This window comes from Rhagoletis zephyria, unplaced genomic scaffold, assembly GCF_001687245.7.
Source record: "Rhagoletis zephyria isolate East Lansing unplaced genomic scaffold, Rhagoletis_zephyria_1.1 Rzeph_scaffold_00178, whole genome shotgun sequence".
In the NCBI taxonomy this organism is placed as follows: domain Eukaryota; kingdom Metazoa; phylum Arthropoda; class Insecta; order Diptera; family Tephritidae; genus Rhagoletis; species Rhagoletis zephyria.
Genome location: NW_016157262.1, coordinates 85275 through 105436, shown reverse-complemented (window position 1 = coordinate 105436; position 20162 = coordinate 85275). Strand labels below are relative to the sequence as shown.

At 34.8% G+C, this 20162-nt stretch overlaps 2 protein-coding genes across 7 annotated transcripts in view; one reads left to right on the top strand and one right to left on the bottom strand.

Moving 5' to 3' along the window:
* The first annotated feature begins 2203 nt into the window (after window positions 1–2203).
* On the top strand, window positions 2204–8731 carry eRF3 (eukaryotic translation release factor 3). 4 transcript variants are annotated; one of them, XM_017608632.1, is made up of 8 exons: window positions 3721–3730; window positions 4402–4427; window positions 4569–4760; window positions 5325–6094; window positions 6158–6244; window positions 6325–6501; window positions 6571–6739; window positions 6808–7027. In XM_017608632.1, exons 2-8 carry the CDS (start codon window positions 4406–4408, stop codon window positions 6849–6851), a joined length of 1461 nt encoding a protein of 486 aa, XP_017464121.1. In that variant the 5' UTR covers window positions 3721–3730; window positions 4402–4405; the 3' UTR covers window positions 6852–7027. The 4 variants fall into 4 exon arrangements, with proteins under 4 accessions (XP_017464103.1, XP_017464121.1, XP_017464109.1 ...); XM_017608620.1 differs by lacking the exon at window positions 3721–3730 and adding an exon at window positions 4070–4261; XM_017608614.1 differs by lacking the exons at window positions 3721–3730; window positions 4402–4427 and adding an exon at window positions 2204–3182 and having other exon boundaries at window positions 6808–8731.
* A 4315-nt stretch (window positions 8732–13046) lies between these two features.
* Window positions 13047–20162, bottom strand: part of Oatp33Ea (Organic anion transporting polypeptide 33Ea) — a 22222-nt gene continuing 15106 nt past the window's right edge. For 2 of the 3 annotated variants that reach the window (XM_017608605.1, XM_017608600.1), the window contains 7 exons: window positions 18970–19220; window positions 17691–17949; window positions 16187–16510; window positions 15759–16110; window positions 15547–15685; window positions 13503–14112; window positions 13047–13441 (listed from right to left, as the gene is read on the bottom strand). In XM_017608605.1, the coding sequence (XP_017464094.1) occupies window positions 13293–13441; window positions 13503–14112; window positions 15547–15685; window positions 15759–16110; window positions 16187–16510; window positions 17691–17949; window positions 18970–19220 (2084 nt within the window). In that variant the 3' untranslated portion in view covers window positions 13047–13292. The remainder of the gene's footprint in view (window positions 13442–13502; window positions 14113–15546; window positions 15686–15758; window positions 16111–16186; window positions 16511–17690; window positions 17950–18969; window positions 19221–20162) is intronic. The other variant, XR_001846658.1, reaches the window with a different exon arrangement.

Below are 20162 nucleotides of genomic sequence, written 5' to 3'. Positions count from 1 at the left end.
TTCAGGAAAACAATGTAACTAACTAGTTTCTGAAGACCACTTTTTAATTCCATTGTAGATTAACATTTTGGCTGCGTTTCTTTATACATTCCGGATAATCCCATTTCACAGCCGGAATAAACAGAATGCGTTTGAAATATACGTCAACATATCATCAGGAACGTTCTAAAGAATAAATAAACAAAAAAGTTTATTCCAAACATTCAGAATGAATAAAGAAATGCAGCCTTTAGCATACAGAAGTTCGCATTCGCGAAGCAGATGCAGGTGGTCTGCTCAGTCACATCGCAGAACCGACATAGGTCGTTAGACCAGATCTCCAACCTGTGCAGGTGACCTCTCAGTCTACAGTGACCCGTCAGAAAGCCTGTCAATATCCTTACCCTCTCTTTGGTTAGGTTTATTAATGCTCTATAAGGCTTTCTGCTCATTGGTCGTCCAATCATAGTTGAGTCATAGTTATCGTCATGAAGCAACGATTACATGACGATTACACTTCTGCACACTTGGTCGTGATATTTCAATTCATTTGGCGTCTAAAAATTCACTTGGAGCAGGTATTTTCTGTTTTTTTTGGTTGATATTTTCGCGAAATATTTACAAAAACCTGCAATTTTTTAAATATAGACTGTGCTGCAACATTTCTAGACGTAATTTTCCAGTAATATCTCTTCTTTTCTTTTCCTGGAATGTGTTTTGTGTATGCACACAGAGACTTAATACAATTTCGTCATATTTTATAGTTAAAACGCTCATATTTATTAAATTTTAATGCAATTATCCACTTTTTAATAATTTCCACAGATTTTATGCAAAAAAATACTAATTTTTATACAATTTTAATGCAAATATTAACTTTTTCACTAATTTTCCCCCATAAAATGTAAACAAACAATGCGTGCACAACGATTAGCAAACGACAGTGCCGTACTTATCCGTTTCTGCATCTTCTACGATTTGCCGATAACTAGCCGATAACGACAAGTGTGCAGATCTCCTTTGAAATGCATGTGCTCGGCTCAAAATTTCAGGGCGAGACGATAACGCAACTATGATTGGACGACAAGTGTGCAGATAGCCTAACTTGTAAGGTTGTATCCTCCCAGTAGGCTTTTAGCCTGACGTAGGCCTACCGNCAAAGCATGCCACATAAATCGTTGAAGCGGCAGCGCGAAGCGAAAAGATGGTCAACTCCCATCTTTTTGCGCGCTTTGACAATCAGCCGGTTTAATATTTATTTTGTTTCGTCCAAATTCGGGTTTTCATGCAGAAACATAAAACTTAATTACATTGCTGATAATTTTAAATCAAAATAATTAAAATCCACAGCAACTTTGATGAGTAAAAAAGCGGTACAACATTGTTTTCTTGGCGTTCATTGTGGCATACCTTTTGCGTCTGGCGCTTTGCTGGCAAAGTTATAAATGTCACGCAAAGCTACAAAGTTTTATCTGGCATCAGCTTTACGCCAGTGCTGATTCCTTACTGTGTTCCTCTCTGAGCTCTTCCTTGATTCTACTAGGTCCAATCGCTATGAAGGGCTCAGGCCCTATAGGCGACGAGGCGGCTGCCTTCCTAGCTAGTCGGTCCGCTTCCTCATTGCCAAAAACTCCTACGAGACCTGGCACCCAAGTTAATTGGATGTCGTTGTACTCCGCCAGGGTGTTGAGCTTATCAATACACTCAAGAACCAGAGAGGATTTGACCACAAATGATAAGAGGGCCTTGAGTGCTGTCTGGCTGTAGCTCATGATCAAAATACTTTCATTACGATAGTTCCTACGCAGGTTAATCTCTGCACACAGACTTATGGCATAGACTTCCGCTTGAAATATGCTTGGGTATATGCCCATTGGTACCGAAAGCTTTAGCCTTGGCCCGTAAACGCCTACCCCAATACCGTCGGGAGTTTTAGGGCCGTCTGTATACCATTGCATTGAGCTCGCTTGTATCTGCAGAACGCAAGCGGGATTTCCAAGCATGTGAGACGGCCGGTAACGTAAAGAATAGTAAAAAAGTTCATCCTAGGTATCTTTTCGATATTCTGAATTGAACAAAAGCCTAGTAAACGAATAAAACCCGTTAAATAACCCTAATGTTCTGTATTTATTTGAAAATGATTTTAATTTTTTTTTGAATTAAATAAATATAAGAATTACCCTATGGCTTTGCAGGTATGTTCCACATACCGAACCGTTCCAAGAAAATTCGCAACAACTGAACAGGTAAATTTTCCATATATGCGTGGCCATTTTAACTGATTTCGTGATACCGCAGAGGTTTGTGATTTTGCATGCCTAAATTGTAATGCGAATAAACCACAATAATCGCAGGCACAGTAATCATTACGTTTTACTTCACTTCACTTTGTTTTAAACCCTGCTTTTGAGAAGTTTGTCATTGAAAAGATCGTTGAGGAAGAGCTAGGTTGGCAGAAGTGAGAAAGAAAAACGTGATTTATCGAGGTACAAGTAGTGAACGTACAGAAATTTCGGAACATTGGAAAATATCAACTGGAGTTCAAGAAAAACATATAAGGACGTAAATACTTCAGTGGGAAACAAAAGAAAAACAAAAACCGTATGTGGCTCCGCCTTTCGCGTAGTGGTAGTGCTTGAAATTTGAAGATAAACGTGGTGGAGGCGGAATTGTGTCGCTATCAAAAGAGCAGCAGCACGGTTGACGTACTCATCATAAAACATATTTTTGTAAGGCGGTTCATCAATTGCAAGGTCTTTTAAAAACAAAAATCAGGAAATTACATACTAAGATGGCGCAAGATAATACGGAGATGGCAACTAAATTTTCCACACTCAATGTAAACGCTGTTGAATTTGTTCCCAGTTACGGTTACAGTAGCGTTGCTGCTAGTGCGGCAGTAGCGGCGGCAACTGTAGTAACGCCAGGAGGTAACACACCAAAGGTTGTCCCTATGGATGCAGCATCGCTGCCAGCGTCAGGCAGTGCTACTCCCGCCACAACCCCAGATTCTGCTGGCTCAGGTGGCTCTATAAATGCTTTGAATGCCACTGCCTCAGCTGCTGCTTTACAAGCGGTACCGCCAGGAGCAGCCACCGAAACACCAGCTGATTCTCCAATGCAAACATCGCCTGTTACCACACCTTTGGCTGTTGCGCCCATCGAAAATATTAACACCGCAGATGAAATTGCTGAAAACAATGGTAAAGTACTATATCGGAATCCCGAAAATAATGTTTAATTTTTTGGTTTGAATAAACTATTTACATACATACATGTGCACATACATAAAATACAAAACTTTTAATTAAAGGGGGTAGAATAGTAGGTTGCACAATTGTAATTTATTTTTACTGTGCTATTAAAAATTAAGCCAAACTGTCCATACATACTTACATATGTATATCCATACATGCATACTTATTTTAACATATGTATACTAGATGTTATGTATGCACATACATGCGAAACAAGATTATCTCCAGCTGTTAGCTGCAGTATTGCGATCAAAGCTTCACATGTGCGCCGGTGAGAGAGATTTTTTCTTATCTAGAAGAACGCACCGGTCGCAGGCAGTTTTTACTATACCAGCTCGTTTCTTCGTTTTTCTTATTTGCTTTGGCAAATAGCCGAACTGATGACTAAACTCATGCATTGGCATATTTTATTTTAAACATAACCTCGAATGATATATTTTATACTTATGTATTTTTTTTTTTTTTTGGGTTTTGATGGTAAACTTATGTATTTTGTACTTTGCAAAGTTTTTAGCGATAATAGTGCATTGCATTATTAGTAAGCTAAGCATGTGCAGACAGAGTTTCCCCATCTATTTTTAACTTCACAGTCATATGCTAGTTTGTCTTTCTTTCACATACTCAATTTTTTAAATTTTGCTTCACTTAAATGTTGGCGTTGCCTCTTTCCTACACAAGTTTGCTAAAAAAACCAATTTCTTTATTTCCGACGTGTTAACTTTTGTGTTCTTGAACAAGGCAGTAAGCATGTACATACAATGTAACTAAGTGGACGTATGATATTTCCCTCATTCTGTGCAACTTTAGATTTTGCGTTGAATGAATGTCTTTTATTATTTACCGTAAACGTTTCAAAGAAAAAATTTAGCTTCATTCACCCAATTTTTTCAGTACCTTTTGTTACCAAATTCGCGACTCTGCGATTGGTAGTTTCAAGCGCTTTTAACCTGTTAGGACTGGTTGTCTAGTAGTTAGCAATTCGAAGTTGCTAGCAATTGTAGTCAGTCAGACGATAGCTGCATGTGGTTCGTCACTGTAATAAAAGTTTCTATTAACTTAGACGTAATGAAAATTCATAGTTTCTCATTAATTTAGTTAGGTGTAAATAGAGAAAAATTTAGTTGTATTTTTTATGTTTGCTTTTTTTTTGTACCTCAATCACAAGCAAAATGCCACGTTTGATTAGAAAAAGTGAGTTTTATTATGCCAATTTTAACATTAAAAAGACAGTACCTATTTAGTAAAACTACTTATGTATGTTTTTAAGTAATGATATTCAACTTATAAAACTTTTCTAATAATTTTTGCTGAACAATATTTCTATTTCTACAGAAAATGACCCAGCTGATAGTTGGGATATTGAGGATGATCCTATTATAACTCCGGATGACGAGGAAGCTGACGATGGTATTGAAGACGCAGAAAATGATATTGCACCCAAGGTCTCTAAGAAGAAAACACCGAAAGTTGAGGAATCGCGTAGTAAAAAAGAACATGTAAATGTGGTCTTCATTGGACATGTTGGTAGGTGTGCCACTTACCTTAAACCCTGTTACGTACGTATGTATATACTAGGGTTGGTCAAATAGTTCGGACGAAAGTTTTTCGGCAAATCGCATGGTATTTTCGGTTTCTATATATAATTCTAAGAGAAAAAAGAAGAAACTATACGTCGGAAATAAGTTTCTAGCGCGCGCATTTTTAAAAGAAAAATTTATTTTTTTCACAAAAAAACAAAAAAATGGAAAGTATGAATATTTGTACATATTTGCTAAAATACTCCTGGATAAATAAACAAATAAAGCGAATGTAAGAAACTAAAATCATTTTATATGCAAAGTTTTAAGAAAAGGCGAAACAATTTTAATATCGTGAAAAGTTTTTTTTTTTTCATTCGAAAATGCGCAGGCTCGAAATTAACTTCCGACACATGGTTTCTTCTACACTTTTGCTATGAATTGTCTGTAGAATCCGGAAATACCACGCAATTTAGTAAAAAAAAAAACGACCTACCCTAGTGTATATATATACATTTCTGAAATTTCAATCTATTACATGGCTTTAATTCACATAATAATTATATTACAGATGCTGGTAAATCAACAATAGGTGGTCAGATTATGTACCTAACAGGTATGGTCGATAAGCGTACACTTGAGAAATATGAGCGTGAGGCTAGAGAAAAATCACGCGAAAGCTGGTACCTTTCGTGGGCATTAGACACCAATCAGGAAGAACGTGACAAGGGTAAAACTGTTGAAGTAGGCAGAGCCTTCTTTGAGACAGAGCGCAAGCATTTTACTATTTTGGATGCTCCTGGCCACAAGAGTTTCGTACCCAATATGATTGGTGGCGCTGCACAAGCCGATTTGGCAGTGTTGGTCATCTCTGCACGAAAAGGTGAATTTGAAACTGGTTTCGATCGCGGTGGGCAGACGCGAGAACATGCTATGTTGGCTAAGACTGCTGGTGTTAAACATTTGGTTGTTTTGGTTAATAAAATGGACGACCCGACTGTAAATTGGGATGAGGAACGTTACAACGAATGTAGAGACAAGATTTTACCATACCTCAAAAAATTGGGATTTAACCCTTCAAAGGATTTAACCTTTATGCCTTGCTCTGGTTTGGGCGGCGCCGGTTTGCGTGATCCTGTACCAGCTGCTATATGCCCTTGGTACAGAGGGATGGCGTTCATACCTTTCATTGATCAGTTGCCTTCACTCAATCGCAACGCTGAAGGCCCATTCATAATGCCTATTGTTGATAAATATAAGGATATGGGTACTGTTGTAATGGGAAAAGTGGAGTCAGGAACAGCGCGAAAAGGACAAAACCTATTGGTTATGCCAAATAGGGTACGGAAAGTTGTTGTGACTCTTACTTTGCAAATAAAAAATACTTTTATTTTTACTTTATAGACACAAGTTTCCGTAGATCAACTATTTTCCGATGATGATGAAGTGACCTCTGTGGGTCCTGGCGAAAACATTAAAGTCAAACTGAAGGTATGTACAATAATGCTTGTGGTTACAGCATATTGCCAAAAACCCTTTAATATTTCATTAAAATATTTTACTCTTTATAGGGAATTGAAGAAGAGGATGTTTCCCCCGGATTCGTTTTGTGCGATGCTACCAACCCTATTAAAACCGGCAAAGTTTTCGACGCGCAAGTAGTTATTTTGGAGCACAAATCTATTATTTGCGCTGGCTACTCGGCGGTCATGCATATTCACTGCGCAGCTGAGGAGATAACTGTGAAAGTAAGTTGAAGTGCTTGCAAATCTAATTTACTTCTGTACTCAAACCTTTGGAATGTCCAACTTTTATAGGCATTAATTTGTTTGGTTGACAAAAAGACGGGAGAAAAATCAAAAACACGTCCAAGATTTGTAAAACAAGATCAAGTGGCAATTATGCGTATTGAATGTTCCGGAATGATTTGCCTTGAACAGTTTAAGCTATTCCCACAAATGGGTAGATTTACGCTGCGAGATGAGAGTAAGTGTTCTAACTAGAAGTACTTTAAGCAAATATTTTGAATTATACTTACATATTTATGTTTGCAGACAAAACTATTGCTATCGGCAAGGTGTTGAAGGTAATCGAATAAATTGAGCACAGCTAAATTGTTCGAATCACCTTTCTTCTAAACAAGAAACAAAAAAGAGCCTAAATGAACAGCGTCAGACTCGTTAAACGGAAATCATTAATGCCATTTCAGACAAAAATGAAAATGAACAATGAAAATGGGCAAAATATGATGAATAAAAAGAAATTTAAAACAAACACACATACACACTTAATTATAATATAAAACGAACGAAAAAATATGAAAAGTGAACATATTAATACATAATTATATTATTGCTATAATTAAATATGAGAACTTATATACAATTACAGATTTTATTTTTTCGGTTAAATTAAAAAAAAAAAGTCAAAAACCGTAAGTGAATTACTAACGCAAATGAACATTTAAATAACTGCTGCTAAAAGTAAGCGTAATGAAATTTTGAATTGAGTTTTTTATATATTATATAAATAATAAAAATCGATAGCATTTTAAGGTCGAGATATTAAAACATGAAATAAAAATTTAAACACTATAGCGCAGTTCCCTTCAGTAACAAATATGACGATGCAACAACCTAATAAGAATGCAGAACACTTATCGAATGTTAAACCACATACATACGTATAAAACACATTAACATTACGTTTCATTCATCCGCTAATGTCACTGCAAAAATAACATATTTTAGCAATAATTGCAAAATTCATATATGTATGTAGTAACTTCTGGCCGCCGGATGTAGAAATGCAAAATTATTACAAAATACAGACTGATATCGGGTTGGTCTGATCGAGCGGCGAGTGAGTGATACACTTACACACACGCATAGACACAAAGTTACCTAACTTTAATAAACATAAATGCTGAAAGGATTTTTTACTTAAAACGTTTTCTAGATATTCCTTTCTTACGTAGCTTTACAAAAAAGTGTTTATTTATTAAAAAATTCAAAGAAAAAATAAGCTTATTGTTTTGACGATCGATGATTGATCGATGGGCCTGTTGAATTGGCATAAAACTGCATGGATGTTGTCTAGAGTATATTGGTTTTAAGTGGTATTTTGCCAGATATCTAATCGACGGAGACGAGTTATACCTTAAACGGCTAACTACTACATCAGTTAATCAAATTTTTTGGCGGAAATTGAAGAATAATATACTTTTTGTTTTATGAATTCCAACGAACTTTTAATTTTTTTGCACTTTTTAAGTTGTGATATGTATTTTACCATTCAAAATTCATTGATATTTTGTATGATTAGTTATGGACGTTTTCTTATAATGCTTGATTATGAGTTATCAAATCTGCACAACTTCTCCATTATCAAATATAACAAAGTCAAAAGAAACGAAAAGCAATTGTACTGCTTAGCACTGACACAAAATGAGTAATGTATTTACCTACATAAATATATCTATTTATAAAAGAAACAAAATTTGATTTTTTTGAGAACAATTGAAAACTTGCAATTTTATGGGTCGATTATGAATAGCAATGCAACCTCAGTTGAGAATAGCAACTATAGTTATGTGCTACAAAGTTTAAGATAATCGATTTTTTTTTTTGCTAACAGCAACCAACATTTGAGTGTAAATAAGCCGTGGAAACAGTTGAAAAAAAATAAATAAATTTTCACAATCAAAATTTCAGCGGCAACCACAAAAATGTAGTTGCCAATATAGTAACTCAGTTGCCAGCTTTCAGTCGTCAGTTGCCATCTGTAATACTATTTCAGCCACTGGCAACGCAACTGAAGTTCGGTTGTCATCCGTAATCGACTCATATTAATCTATTTAAAAATCCATGCATTAAAGCTCATATTGAAATGTTTGATTTAACTACAATTGAATTCATGTATGTACTATGTTTGCATTTTGACTACATTTTAAAATAAAAATGAAATAAAAACTATTAATCAGCTTAAAAATGTCATTAATTGCTTTAGGTATTGTAAAAATATAAATCCGTACGAATTAGATTGCATTGCACATATTTTCACCTTATTTGTTTGGGAAGTAAAGCAGATTTTGAAGAAAAAACACCAAAAATTAAACAAAAATAGAAAGACAAAAACGCATAGTAAATGTCGGCCATATGTCAAATAAAGTGTAAAAATGGTAAACACAACAAAACCTGACATATTTTTTAACCACAGAAGAAGAACGGCTAGCGAAGGATAGCAAATATATTTTCACACTGCATCATGGAGGCCCCTGGCTTTTGAGCTGCTTTCGACTGATACATGTTTAGAGATTTGCCCGAACACTTGAATTTAATACCGGCTGGCTAGATTAAGTGTACGGGCAAATACCTACACATGACTACCATTATTATATGTATAGGTACTATCAAAGTAAAAAGGCCCTAATTAACAGCTTTTCAGATACTCAACTTTCCCGGGACGAAAATAACCATTAAATACCGTGATTTATTTTTTTAGATCATACCAAAACCGATTTTCTTTATTTTGATGTTTTTCGTTTAAGAAAAATCCTATTAAATTTGATGGTTATTTTTCGATAAAAAATAATCGTTATTTTGATTTTTTTCTTTCGATCACTTTTAACCGTTTTTATGACAGTTTTTATGATTTTAACAATATGAAATCTGAAAATAACGGTCATAGTAGGTCCTTTCCCGTACAACCCGAACCAGATCAGATTATTAGAGAGTAATCGAAAAATTTGCTCTCTTAAATGGTACAATGCCCAGAAGTACGGGAACGCAAAAAATACATTTCGTGCCCAGAATTTGAGAAACAGCTGACGATACCAAATAAAATACGGTTAAAACTCCAAATTTTCTTGCTGCTTCACTGCAAGGAGCCTAATCCTCTCCCCTTCGAAATCCTCGCCAACCATTTTCACCACAATTCCGACGGTGAACAACCGGAAAATTCTCTCGCACAGACAAGCACTTACAGATAGGCTGTTACCACCTAGACAGACTCCAGTCGCATGAATGCAGTCATCATTGTCCAATCACAACCTGTGGACTAGCGTGAGCTCCAACTACCACGAGACAACCGAGTAGCTCTGGCCCGACATCTCCAATGAGTGTCCAGCATGTGGAGGTTACCCCCATGACACCAACCACCTCTTCACATGCCCACTTAATCCAACTCAACTAACACCCCTCTCCCTCTGGTTCGAATCCATTGAAATATCAAGTTTCCTACCGTTAGTTGAGCCTGACGACAATGAAGGGCTAAGTAAGCTGTTACAACAACAACCGCAACCACACCTTTTATGACCACATCAACATATCTGCGATGTTTCCTTTATTTAGTGTGTTTCACACTTCCTTCTTGTCTGCCTTGGAATGGCAACGCTGTTAGAAGATCTTCCAACTCCCAAAGATAAGGTCTTCTTGGAATAGCCCTGCCTCTTTATAGCTCGCGATTGAAACCAACCCAATAAGGCTAATTTAGAGCTTGCGTCCCGGCGGAACTGTCGTGGCGGAGGGGCGGAGGACCGTTAGTCAATAGGCGCCCCACAACCCGGTGTTCTCTTTACACTGCTCTGGATCGGCATTGTAACGACCGACCTTCAAAAGCAACTGGAGAAATTGGCACGTGTAAGTTATGATTAGAGGACGATTTTGAGATACTTTTTTTGATCTGACTTAAGGTTATCTAAACTTGGTAACTAGGTAACTGCGGTCCACAGTCAACCCCAGCTAGATGAAGCTGGCCTTGTTTACTAGGAAGTATAAGGTCCCTGCTGTGGCTTTTCCCTCGATGGGGATCTGATCTTATACTTGGCAGGACGCGGTGGTGGAAGCATAATATTGAGGAAATGGCAATAAACTCGTCGCATTCGTAATCGGGTCCCGGCGGTCCTCTTTCGCCTACTTTGGTGTGCGTTGCTTTGTGTTCCTGGAATGTCCGGACATTCTGCTGGATGGCTTCATAACCGCAGTATAGGACATGCAAGAAATGGGACACGGCTGGCGATTCCAATTTGTGGGAACCTCCCATCGGAAGAGATGGACGATGATCTTGACAGCGATTTCGATGCCAGGGTGGGAGAATTGACATATTTGGTCTAGTAGCCGAAAGCGATTTTGACGTGCGTTCATCAACAGAGGCAACATCCAGTTAGATCGCACAAGCTTGTTGCTGCTAAGATCCGCATGTATCTTTGAGCGACTAAAGATCGACGTCGGAAAACTTAAGTCACAACGGGCTACCGAGAAATTTCATAATTGCTTCTCAATACTCCTTCAACCATTACCATTAACTCATCATCTGGGATTCCCTCTCCCAATCACCTCGTACCGATGCGGATGACACATCGCAAAAATAAGTGGTATGACGTTGCTGCAGAGAAATAAGCTGTTTACCAAGCCATCCGTCAGCTTACGGCGACGCCAGCGGGGGAATTATTCTATTCAAGACCTGGCCCTGATCGCATTCGTGACAGGTACCGAAGAAGATGGAATGACGAACTGCATATGTATGTGAAAACGCTCCGGTTAAAAGAAGGACCTGTCTGCACTCGGGAGTAAGCACTAGCGAAACTTTAAAAAGGAGGAAGGTAATTGGCGAAGTTTTTCGGTCTCGGCCCTAACCGACAAACAGTTGTAGTGCTGAAGAAGAAGATTTTCAGACGTAACCTATCTACCAATTAGAAAACATTTTGTAAAAATAAATGACCTTTTGTGAATAAAAATAGAACTTTTGTCCAAGACACGTTTAATAACTAGGAAATAACAAGTTGCGTGTATTGTGTTATTGATTTTGTACTCTAAAAGGGCAAAACTAAAAATTAAAAGAAAATTGAACTAAAAAACCAATTTACTTAAAAAAAGTTTCTTAAAATTAAATGAAATTTAAAATAAAAATATATTTTCTTTTTAAGACAATGTAATCTAAAATTTAAAATAAAATAAAATATAAAAAAAAAGAAAAAATAAGTTTATAAAAATTAAATGTAAAAGTAATTAAATTAAAAATTGATCTAAAACAAAGAAGAAAAAGTTGGTTTCTAAAAACTAATTGAAATTAAAAAAAATTAAAACAAAAAACTCCAAAAACTAAAGTAAAAAAAAAATAATAATAGGAGTATTAAAGAAATAAATATTTCCTTTTAAAACCAAAAAATTAAAGGAAAATTAAAAAATGAATTAGTTAAAATAAAAGAAAAAAGTAAGTCCCTAAAGATTAAATGAACTAAAAAAATATTATTTTTAATATACATATATATATTTTTTTTAATTTTTAGATTTTATTTCAAAAGTGCTTTTCACTTAATTTTTAGAAACTTATTTTATGCAGATATTTTTTTTAAATTTTTTCCTCCTGTAATGATTTTTTTTGGTTTTAAAAAAAAGTATATATTTTTTAATTTTCAGAAACCTATTTTATGTATTTTTATTTCTTTTAAATTGATATTTTTCTTTAATTTATTTAGATTTGACTGTTTTAAAAAGAAAAATAATTTTTAATCTCGTTGATTTTTAGAAACTACTTTTATTTTATACCTCATATATTTTTCTTTTGTTAATTTAATCTGCTCTAAATTTTTAGATTTTATTGTTTTAGAAAAATGTCTTTATTTCATTTAATTATTAGGAACGTATTTATTTATTTTTTTTTTAATTTAATTCCACTATTTTTTAAATTAAATATTCGGTTGGATTTAAAGAGGAGTGATTTAAAAAAAAACTTATTTTATTTAGTTTTTATTTTAGTTATGTTCAATATATATTTCTTTAAATTTCTTAATTTTTAAAAAGATAAATATATATTTTTTTAAATGATTAAATTTTTAGAAGACTTATTGCTTAGCGGCAAACAGCATAAAGCTAAGATCTCTTCTACAGAAAAGAGCTTTCGAGACAGTTGTCAGACAATTCTCTTACAAAAGAAATGTGGTGAGTTGATAGACAGTTGCCAGAATTGCCTGCAAATACATGAAAAAATGAAATTCGCTTCTCTGCTGCAGCTATCTCTCAAATATGACTTGCTTTCGGCGATAAAAGGTTTTAGTTTAAAGAGTATTTATTATCGGCATGAAATTTTAATGCGGTGGTAACTTTTACTTGGAGAGTAGGGTACAAAAGTAAAACTATGGTAAATTTTTGGACACTTGACTACAAAAATAATAAAAAAATCTCTATATATTTAAATTGGCATATTACAAGCTCGTAATTAAGTGTAGATACGTATATAAAAAATACATACATACATTCTTATGTAGGAAACGAGTAAGTAATACACATGTGTATATAAATTCATATAAGGCTTCCTTGTACTGTTAAAAAATATTTACAAGTTCACACATTTACAGTTCATACATTAATAGTAAAAATAAAATTCAGAATACGTGCTGTATGTACATTTACAACGAATTAGAGTAATGCTACTAACATAGCTCTAAAAATTCCTAAATTACAAAACAACCTTTGTATTTACATATACCTACATATGTATATGTACATAGATATGATCCTCAATAACTCGGTTCAACCAATTATGATTTATTTGCCAACAATGGAGTGATAGGTTTATCTTTTCGGCGTATTTCTTCATTTTGTTGCGCCTCCTTCTCGCCATACAAATCAAGATGTCTGCCATGGTACCAGACTAGGATGTCGAAGATTACGCCGATGAAAGTGAGGGCTAAAGTGAATAACCAAAACTTCACTAAATATGAATAAAAATTTAGAACCACTAGACTTACATAACGCCAGTATATTCACGTAGTATCGGAATTTCGTTTGTTCATACAGCTGACAATTGCCTCTGCCATTACAAGTTTCCGTCCATACCAGACATGTCGAATCAATTATACGCCCAAATATTATCGGACCAGGTATCAGTGCGAACAAGCTGATCATCATCAATGAAAGACCCTGAGCGAAGGATTTATCTTGTGTCGAAACGGAGCGATAATTAACCAATAAATTACCAATGCGGCCGGAAGAGCCAAACCAATTTACGATCATGGAGGCAATTGTGAAACTGTAAAAGGCCACCGAACAACCTTTGAGGCACACTCCAGGTGTGAGTATTTCGGTAAGTGCGTCTACAGAACGGTGAGCACGCGAAAGTATGTTATTAGCGGTTTTCGTTGGTTCGGGTAGTGTTGTCGGCAATGCGAAGTCGGGTATCGTCGTAATGGACGGTAGTGTTGCTCCAATTGTTGCGTGTGAACTTCTTACTTGCACTTTTTGCTGTTGTAGTTGTTGTTGAGTGTTTAAGTTGCTGCTAAGAAAACTAGGTGTGGTACTCGTGTAGATGGGAGTGGTGGTATAATCGGAGGCATCAACGCAGGAACAATTGGAAAAGATCTGAAACAAGCAATTTAAAAGGAAATTTTTAAAGCCAATCTTTTTTTTATTGGTTAATAAAAAAAGAAAAATCCTTCTATTTAAGTAATATATGCTCTATACATAAAACAAATCGTAACTGAACACCTGCGCCATTAAGCGGATTAATTGCTCTTTCATATTGGATTGTCATCGGGCTCTGAGCTAAATCTAAAGTTTGAAGTCTCTAGCTCATAAGGAAGTTGGGTAAAAATTAGTTGCGTTCGATAACAAAATTAGCCACCACCAGCCAACAATCAAAATCAAGAGAGTAAGCGAAAATTCTCTCCCAAAGAGAAGAAAAGGCAAAAAAGTAAACGAACAGGAAATTAGCCATCACTTGCAAAAACCGGAAGAAGAAGACACACCAGCTGAATTTGTTTATGTTTTATTTGTAAACAAACTGAAATTCATGTTGCCTCCATGGAAGAAAATAGGAAAGTGAACGTTCAATGTTCGCCAGGAACATTTCTAGAAGTAAAAACTAGTTGGCACTATCATAAAGTCACATAGCAGACAGCCAAAAAGCTTAGAAATACCAAAACTCGAAAAATGCAATTTTGTTTGTTTACAAAAATTGCAACCATATGTTTTTTGATCATATGTTTTCGTGTTGGATAATTTTTGCTGACAAAAATTTTGCCAGTACAAAATGAACGCTTCTCTTGCATCAAAATTAACGCTTGCTCTCTCAATTTTTGTGTGTTGGATATTTTTTTGTCGTTATCGAACGCCATCTAGTAAAAATTTGGAAAAACTTTTATAAATGTTTGACATGTCGAACCCAACTTATGCTATCAAAAGAAAAATATATTTTTTTTTATTTTATTTCATTTTTAGGATCTTATTTAATTTTTTGTCTGTTTCAATTATTTTTTTATGGAATTTTTTTTTTAAATTAATATTTAATTGTTTTTTATTTTTAAGTGCTATGTATTTTCTTCTTTTTTAATTTATTTTCTTCTTCTAAATTAATTTTTAGATTTTTTTTTTTTATAAAGAAAAAAGTAAATTTTTCTAATTTCATTTAATTTTTTTAAATATTTGTGCATTATTTTAATTGTATTATTATTATTTTTCCTTTTTCAAATGTAATTTTTTTATCACCTTTTTTATTTTAAAAAGAAAATATATATATTTTTTTAAATTTAATTTATTTAAAAAAAAACTTATTGGCAAAAAGGCGAACAGCAGAGCTTTCAATTAGTCTCTCGAATGACAGTAACGAGCTTTCAAGGTAGTCGCCAGGATTTGCAATTGTCTTACGAAAGACTTTTGTCTTTCGAAAGACTGTGGTAAGTTGAAAGACAGTTGCCAGAATTGCCCTGTAAGGCGCCACTGATCTACAAACATATGTGTGTGGTGAAGTGTAGTTTGCAAGCCGCACAATACTCTTAAAAAAATCCTAGAACTCACCTTTAACTTCGAGTCCCATGTTTTGCAACCAGCATGACAGGCTGAGAAAAAGGTTGTATCACTGGCTTCGTGACACACTGGTGAATACGCTACATTATTACAAGAACAATTGCTATTACATTGCGTGGTGAAGTTATAGCTGAAAGAAAAAATAAAAACGTAGACATATGTACGTAGTACTTATGGACATTCATAAATTTTAACGAATCTACCTTCCACCATCTTGTAATGATATCGAGTCACCGCAATACATAAAAATATACGACGTTTGCCCCAAAATGTACACACAACCCACTATGACATTCCACATGAGCACCTTGCTCGGCGATGGCCGTTTCTTTGATATTATTATACCAGATCCAATGAGACCAATTACCATACCCATGATCGATACAGGACCCACAACAACGGTGGCGGTTTGTGCGGTTTTATGAAACTGCACTTCCATATATTTAGACAAGAATGTCATGTAGCCAGCAGCGCCCAAAATGTAGAAGACACCCGATATAATGTTGTATATAAGTAATTTATTGCGTAACAAACGCATTAAAGCCTTGGGAAAGTCTAAAGCGAGCGTGTAAAAACAAAGAGTAAATTAAAAATATACATTTTAAAGCAAGTTTCATGGTAAACAAAAAACCTTTGAGTTTTGGAAAGTCCGGATCAACTGGCCCAGCTGCATTGGCATCTAAGGCAACATTTAGAGAGAGCGTACTACCCAATGGAATGCCATCTTCCTTCTTCAGTTCCTCCAAACGCATCATACGTGGCAAGTGTGAGTTGTAATGTTCTGGCCTCTTCTTGGGCAACTGTTTCGGAAAGAGGCCGATGAGTCCAGAGAAGAGAACCATTAGAGTGCCCAATATCATCCAACCGAACCACCAAGCGCCCAACCAGCGTGGATCTTTATTATCGATTATTGGCTTCTTCGATGGATCGATGTACATGTTTAGCGAAACATAACCTGAAATCGAAAAATTATTGTTTGGTTGTACAATAAAGTTTGCTTAACGATTTAAATTTTGACTTAAACTATGCAGGCTTTGTGCAGTAATTAGGTTTTTTTTTCGATTGAAAAATTGTGCAGTTGAGATACTAACTGACGCCCTCGAGAATTGTTTTGTTGAATAAGGTGGCGACAAAAAATTAATTCCGATTAATTAGTAGACTGCGGATTTTTATGCAAAATACGGCTTCTAAAAATATGTTCCACATTACTATAAGCAAAGTGTATAAATTTGTATATATTTTGTTTATAGTTATGTGTTATATATTTTTAGACTCCGTTTTCTGAATAAAAATCCGCACTCTAGTTATTAAATAGTGTCTGCCTAGTGTTTTAAATCTAATATTAGAAAGGCCTTCACATTCACAGGCCTGAACACTCCCTTCTAGCTGAGAGCTTATATTTATTTAGAGAGAATAGTTCGTTATTTTTGTCCTTGATCTGCTGTACATAGTCTGGTCTTTTTTTTAAGTCACCTTGGCCAAATATTTGAAAGAGGACTAAAATAGCTTTTAAACTGAAATGTCTAAATGGGGAAATCCAAATGTTTCAATGAAAAATGTTATTTAATTACCATAGAACAAACTTTGGGTCAGGTATATGAATTTCTTTTGTATTAAATTTTAAAAATATATATATATAAATAGGGGCGGTAACCTTCGTTCGTATTTTATGTTTAAAAGCTATTACCGTCCTCTTTCATTTAATACCAAATTTGTTTAATTTGGATAAGCGGTTTGTTTACTATCAGGAAATAACTTTTATTTCAAACTTAAAAATATTTGACCAAGGTGACTTAAAAAAAAAATTACTGTCATTTTCGGTCCCTGGCTCCAAGATAGGCACCCGCTTGCAGCCGCACCTGCTGATGAACAGACGCTGCCACTGTGAGCCCATAAACCCATTAAATAAGTCGGCATGGCATCATCGAGGTTCCCACTTTCTCTGAAGTGGCCCAAGGCTGCACATGGTTTGGTTACCATAACTCGCACACGGGTTGCTAACGTTGCCCAGATTGGGTGAATGGGTACGCAAGAGTTGGGTTCAGGTATAGTCGTTCAACTGTAACTACATACCCAGAAGAAAGACCATACCACCACTAATTTTCATTACATTTTTTATACAAATTCGGACTTACCCAAAAAGAAGCCCACAATCGGTCCAATCATTCGCAGCGCCATGGCCACAGCCAGCATAAGTGGTGTATTTGCCTTTTTCGTATTATCATCCAGATATGTTTGACCCAGCGAATAGTAAAGAGTATTGCCAATACCGAGCACGAATTGCGACAAGAAAATCAAGATCAGCGGCACAATAGATAAAAGTGACTCGCATTCTTGTGATGATTTCGTTAAACCGCATAGTTCTTGTGAATTTTGAATAGACATAGACGAGTTCTATGTACAAACAAAAAAATAAGAGAATTGCCCATGAATTAGTAAACAATGGTATGCCGGTAAATAGAAGTGCATAGAAATTTAGTTAGAATTTAATATATAGCAAAATAGACATACATACATACATGGGTTATGTACATATTCACCTATGTATGTACATATGTACATTTGTATGCATGGCTGTCTCATGCTTTCATATTTTGTTTTGTATTTAGAGCACAACTATCATTTAGGTAATTCAAATTGAACTCAATTATTGTACATTTGTACATTGCCGGAAGAAAGTATTGGAACAGCAAGTTTTTCACAATACTTGTATGCAACAATTTTTATTCTAATATTTTTCCACCAATTTTGTATAAAAATATGGTTCATTCTACAGCAAAAAACATAAAAATATAATTCCGAAACTTTCTAAAAAACGCACGAAAATTCAACAAATTTTCAACTTTTTAATCAGATTTTTTAGTATGCAGTTTTGCAGCCCATTAAATTCTCGTAAAAAAATGCAAGTTCGGAGTTAAGTAGTTAAAAATCGCATTGATTTTTGAGATTTTTTTTTTGTTGGAGGTGTTTTGCATTTTTTCCATATAAAGTATTTTTGAAAAAAATTTTTTGTATGGAAGAGACTGCGTGAAAAAAATTGCCAAAAATCAACGGTAATTCCTAGCTACTTAAAACTTGTACTTTATTATAATAAAATTGATTGGGCTACAGGTCTGCATACTCAAGAAAAGTCAAACAGCTGAAAATTTGTATTTTTATGTTTTTTGTTGTAGAATGAACCATATTTTCATACAAACTTGGCGCAAAAATATTAAAATAAATTATTTTTTTTGCATATATTGTGAAAAATTTGCCGTGGCAATACTTTCTTCCCGCAGTGTATGTATATGTATGTATGTATGTTTAAATCGCCCACACATGCATTCATGTAAACATTAGTAAATCGACATACATAAACGTAACTATTCACTACTCGTATTATAAAGTGAAATTGTACTAAATTTGTTCACCTACAATCAATGTTAATGTACTTGTCACATTTTCCAAATTGTGCAATGACTGCTCTTGTAAATATTCAACCGTTAGATGTAATGCATCATCGCCGGCGCCATAAATGAAATGTGGCAACGCTAGTATATAACACGATAGACCGCAAAATACAATGCCCCAAGCAATCCAGCGTGGGCGATTTCGTTGACCTCCAATATAGCTGAGAATGAGAGACAACAGGATTTGTGATATTTCATTGCCGCTTAGAATAATGCCTAAAAATCGGGGTAGAGAGAAAATAAGTGATAAAGATTAGAAAGTAAAAAAGTAAACTAAAGTGATTTGATTGGCTTTCGTTTTCAGTTCTAAAAATATACCTAATTTTTAATTACTGTTTTGTGTAGACATATGTAGGGTACGTAGATATGTATGTAGGCACTTATGTGTGTATAAATGTATGTATGTCTATTACAATATATGTAGTATGTAATTCTATATATAGCATTGTATAATTTTTAGAGTGAAGATAGTCATATCTGAGTGGTTAGAGGTGCGTACTACCACTCCGTAGGGCCTAGGTGCCATCCCTGGTCCGGGAAACATCTAAAATAGAAATTTTTTTTGTAACAGCGGTCGCCCCTCCGCAGGGAATCAAAAACCACCGAGTGTATTTCTGTGAGGAAGAAGCTTCTCATAAAAGGCTGTGACTGCCAAAATGCACAAACCCAGCCGACCTCGTTCTCTTCATAAATTTTCAAAAGTTTTTGCGTAATGTGTTCGATAGTGAAACCGCTTCACGGGTGGAAGTTATTTCGATCCGTTTCGCTAAATTTTCTAATTTCTTTGGTGTTTACTAGATTTGAACTAAACAGGACAAGCTAAACAAAATAAAGAATCTGAGCAACAATTTTTTGGAAGAAACGAAATCAGCATAAAATAATCATGCAGGCCACTACGTAGAATGTTTGGGAACTAAAAAAGGTTGCTCATACGCCGCGTTGCCTTTTTTTTAGATGATACCTTATGTTATGACAGGGATGGGCGTTTTTGAATGAATTTTTATTCAAATAAAAAATAAAATTTTATTCATAATTTTTATAATTTTGAATGACGAATGAATTTTTATTCTTTATTCAAGCACTTTAGAATAATGAATAAATTTTTATTCTTTATTCAAACATTTTCGAATGATGAATAAATTTTTATTCTTTATTCAA

Bases quoted from the DNA above. Each gene is read 5' to 3' on its own strand.
- eRF3 (XM_017608614.1), top strand. From the start codon at position 2,771: ATGGCGCAAGATAATACGGAGATGGCAACTAAATTTTCCACACTCAAT. The intron at 3,183-4,568 runs GTAAAGTACTAT...CTATTTCTACAG, and splicing joins TGAAATTGCTGAAAACAATG to AAAATGACCCAGCTGATAGT. The intron at 4,761-5,324 runs GTAGGTGTGCCA...ATTATATTACAG, and splicing joins GGTCTTCATTGGACATGTTG to ATGCTGGTAAATCAACAATA.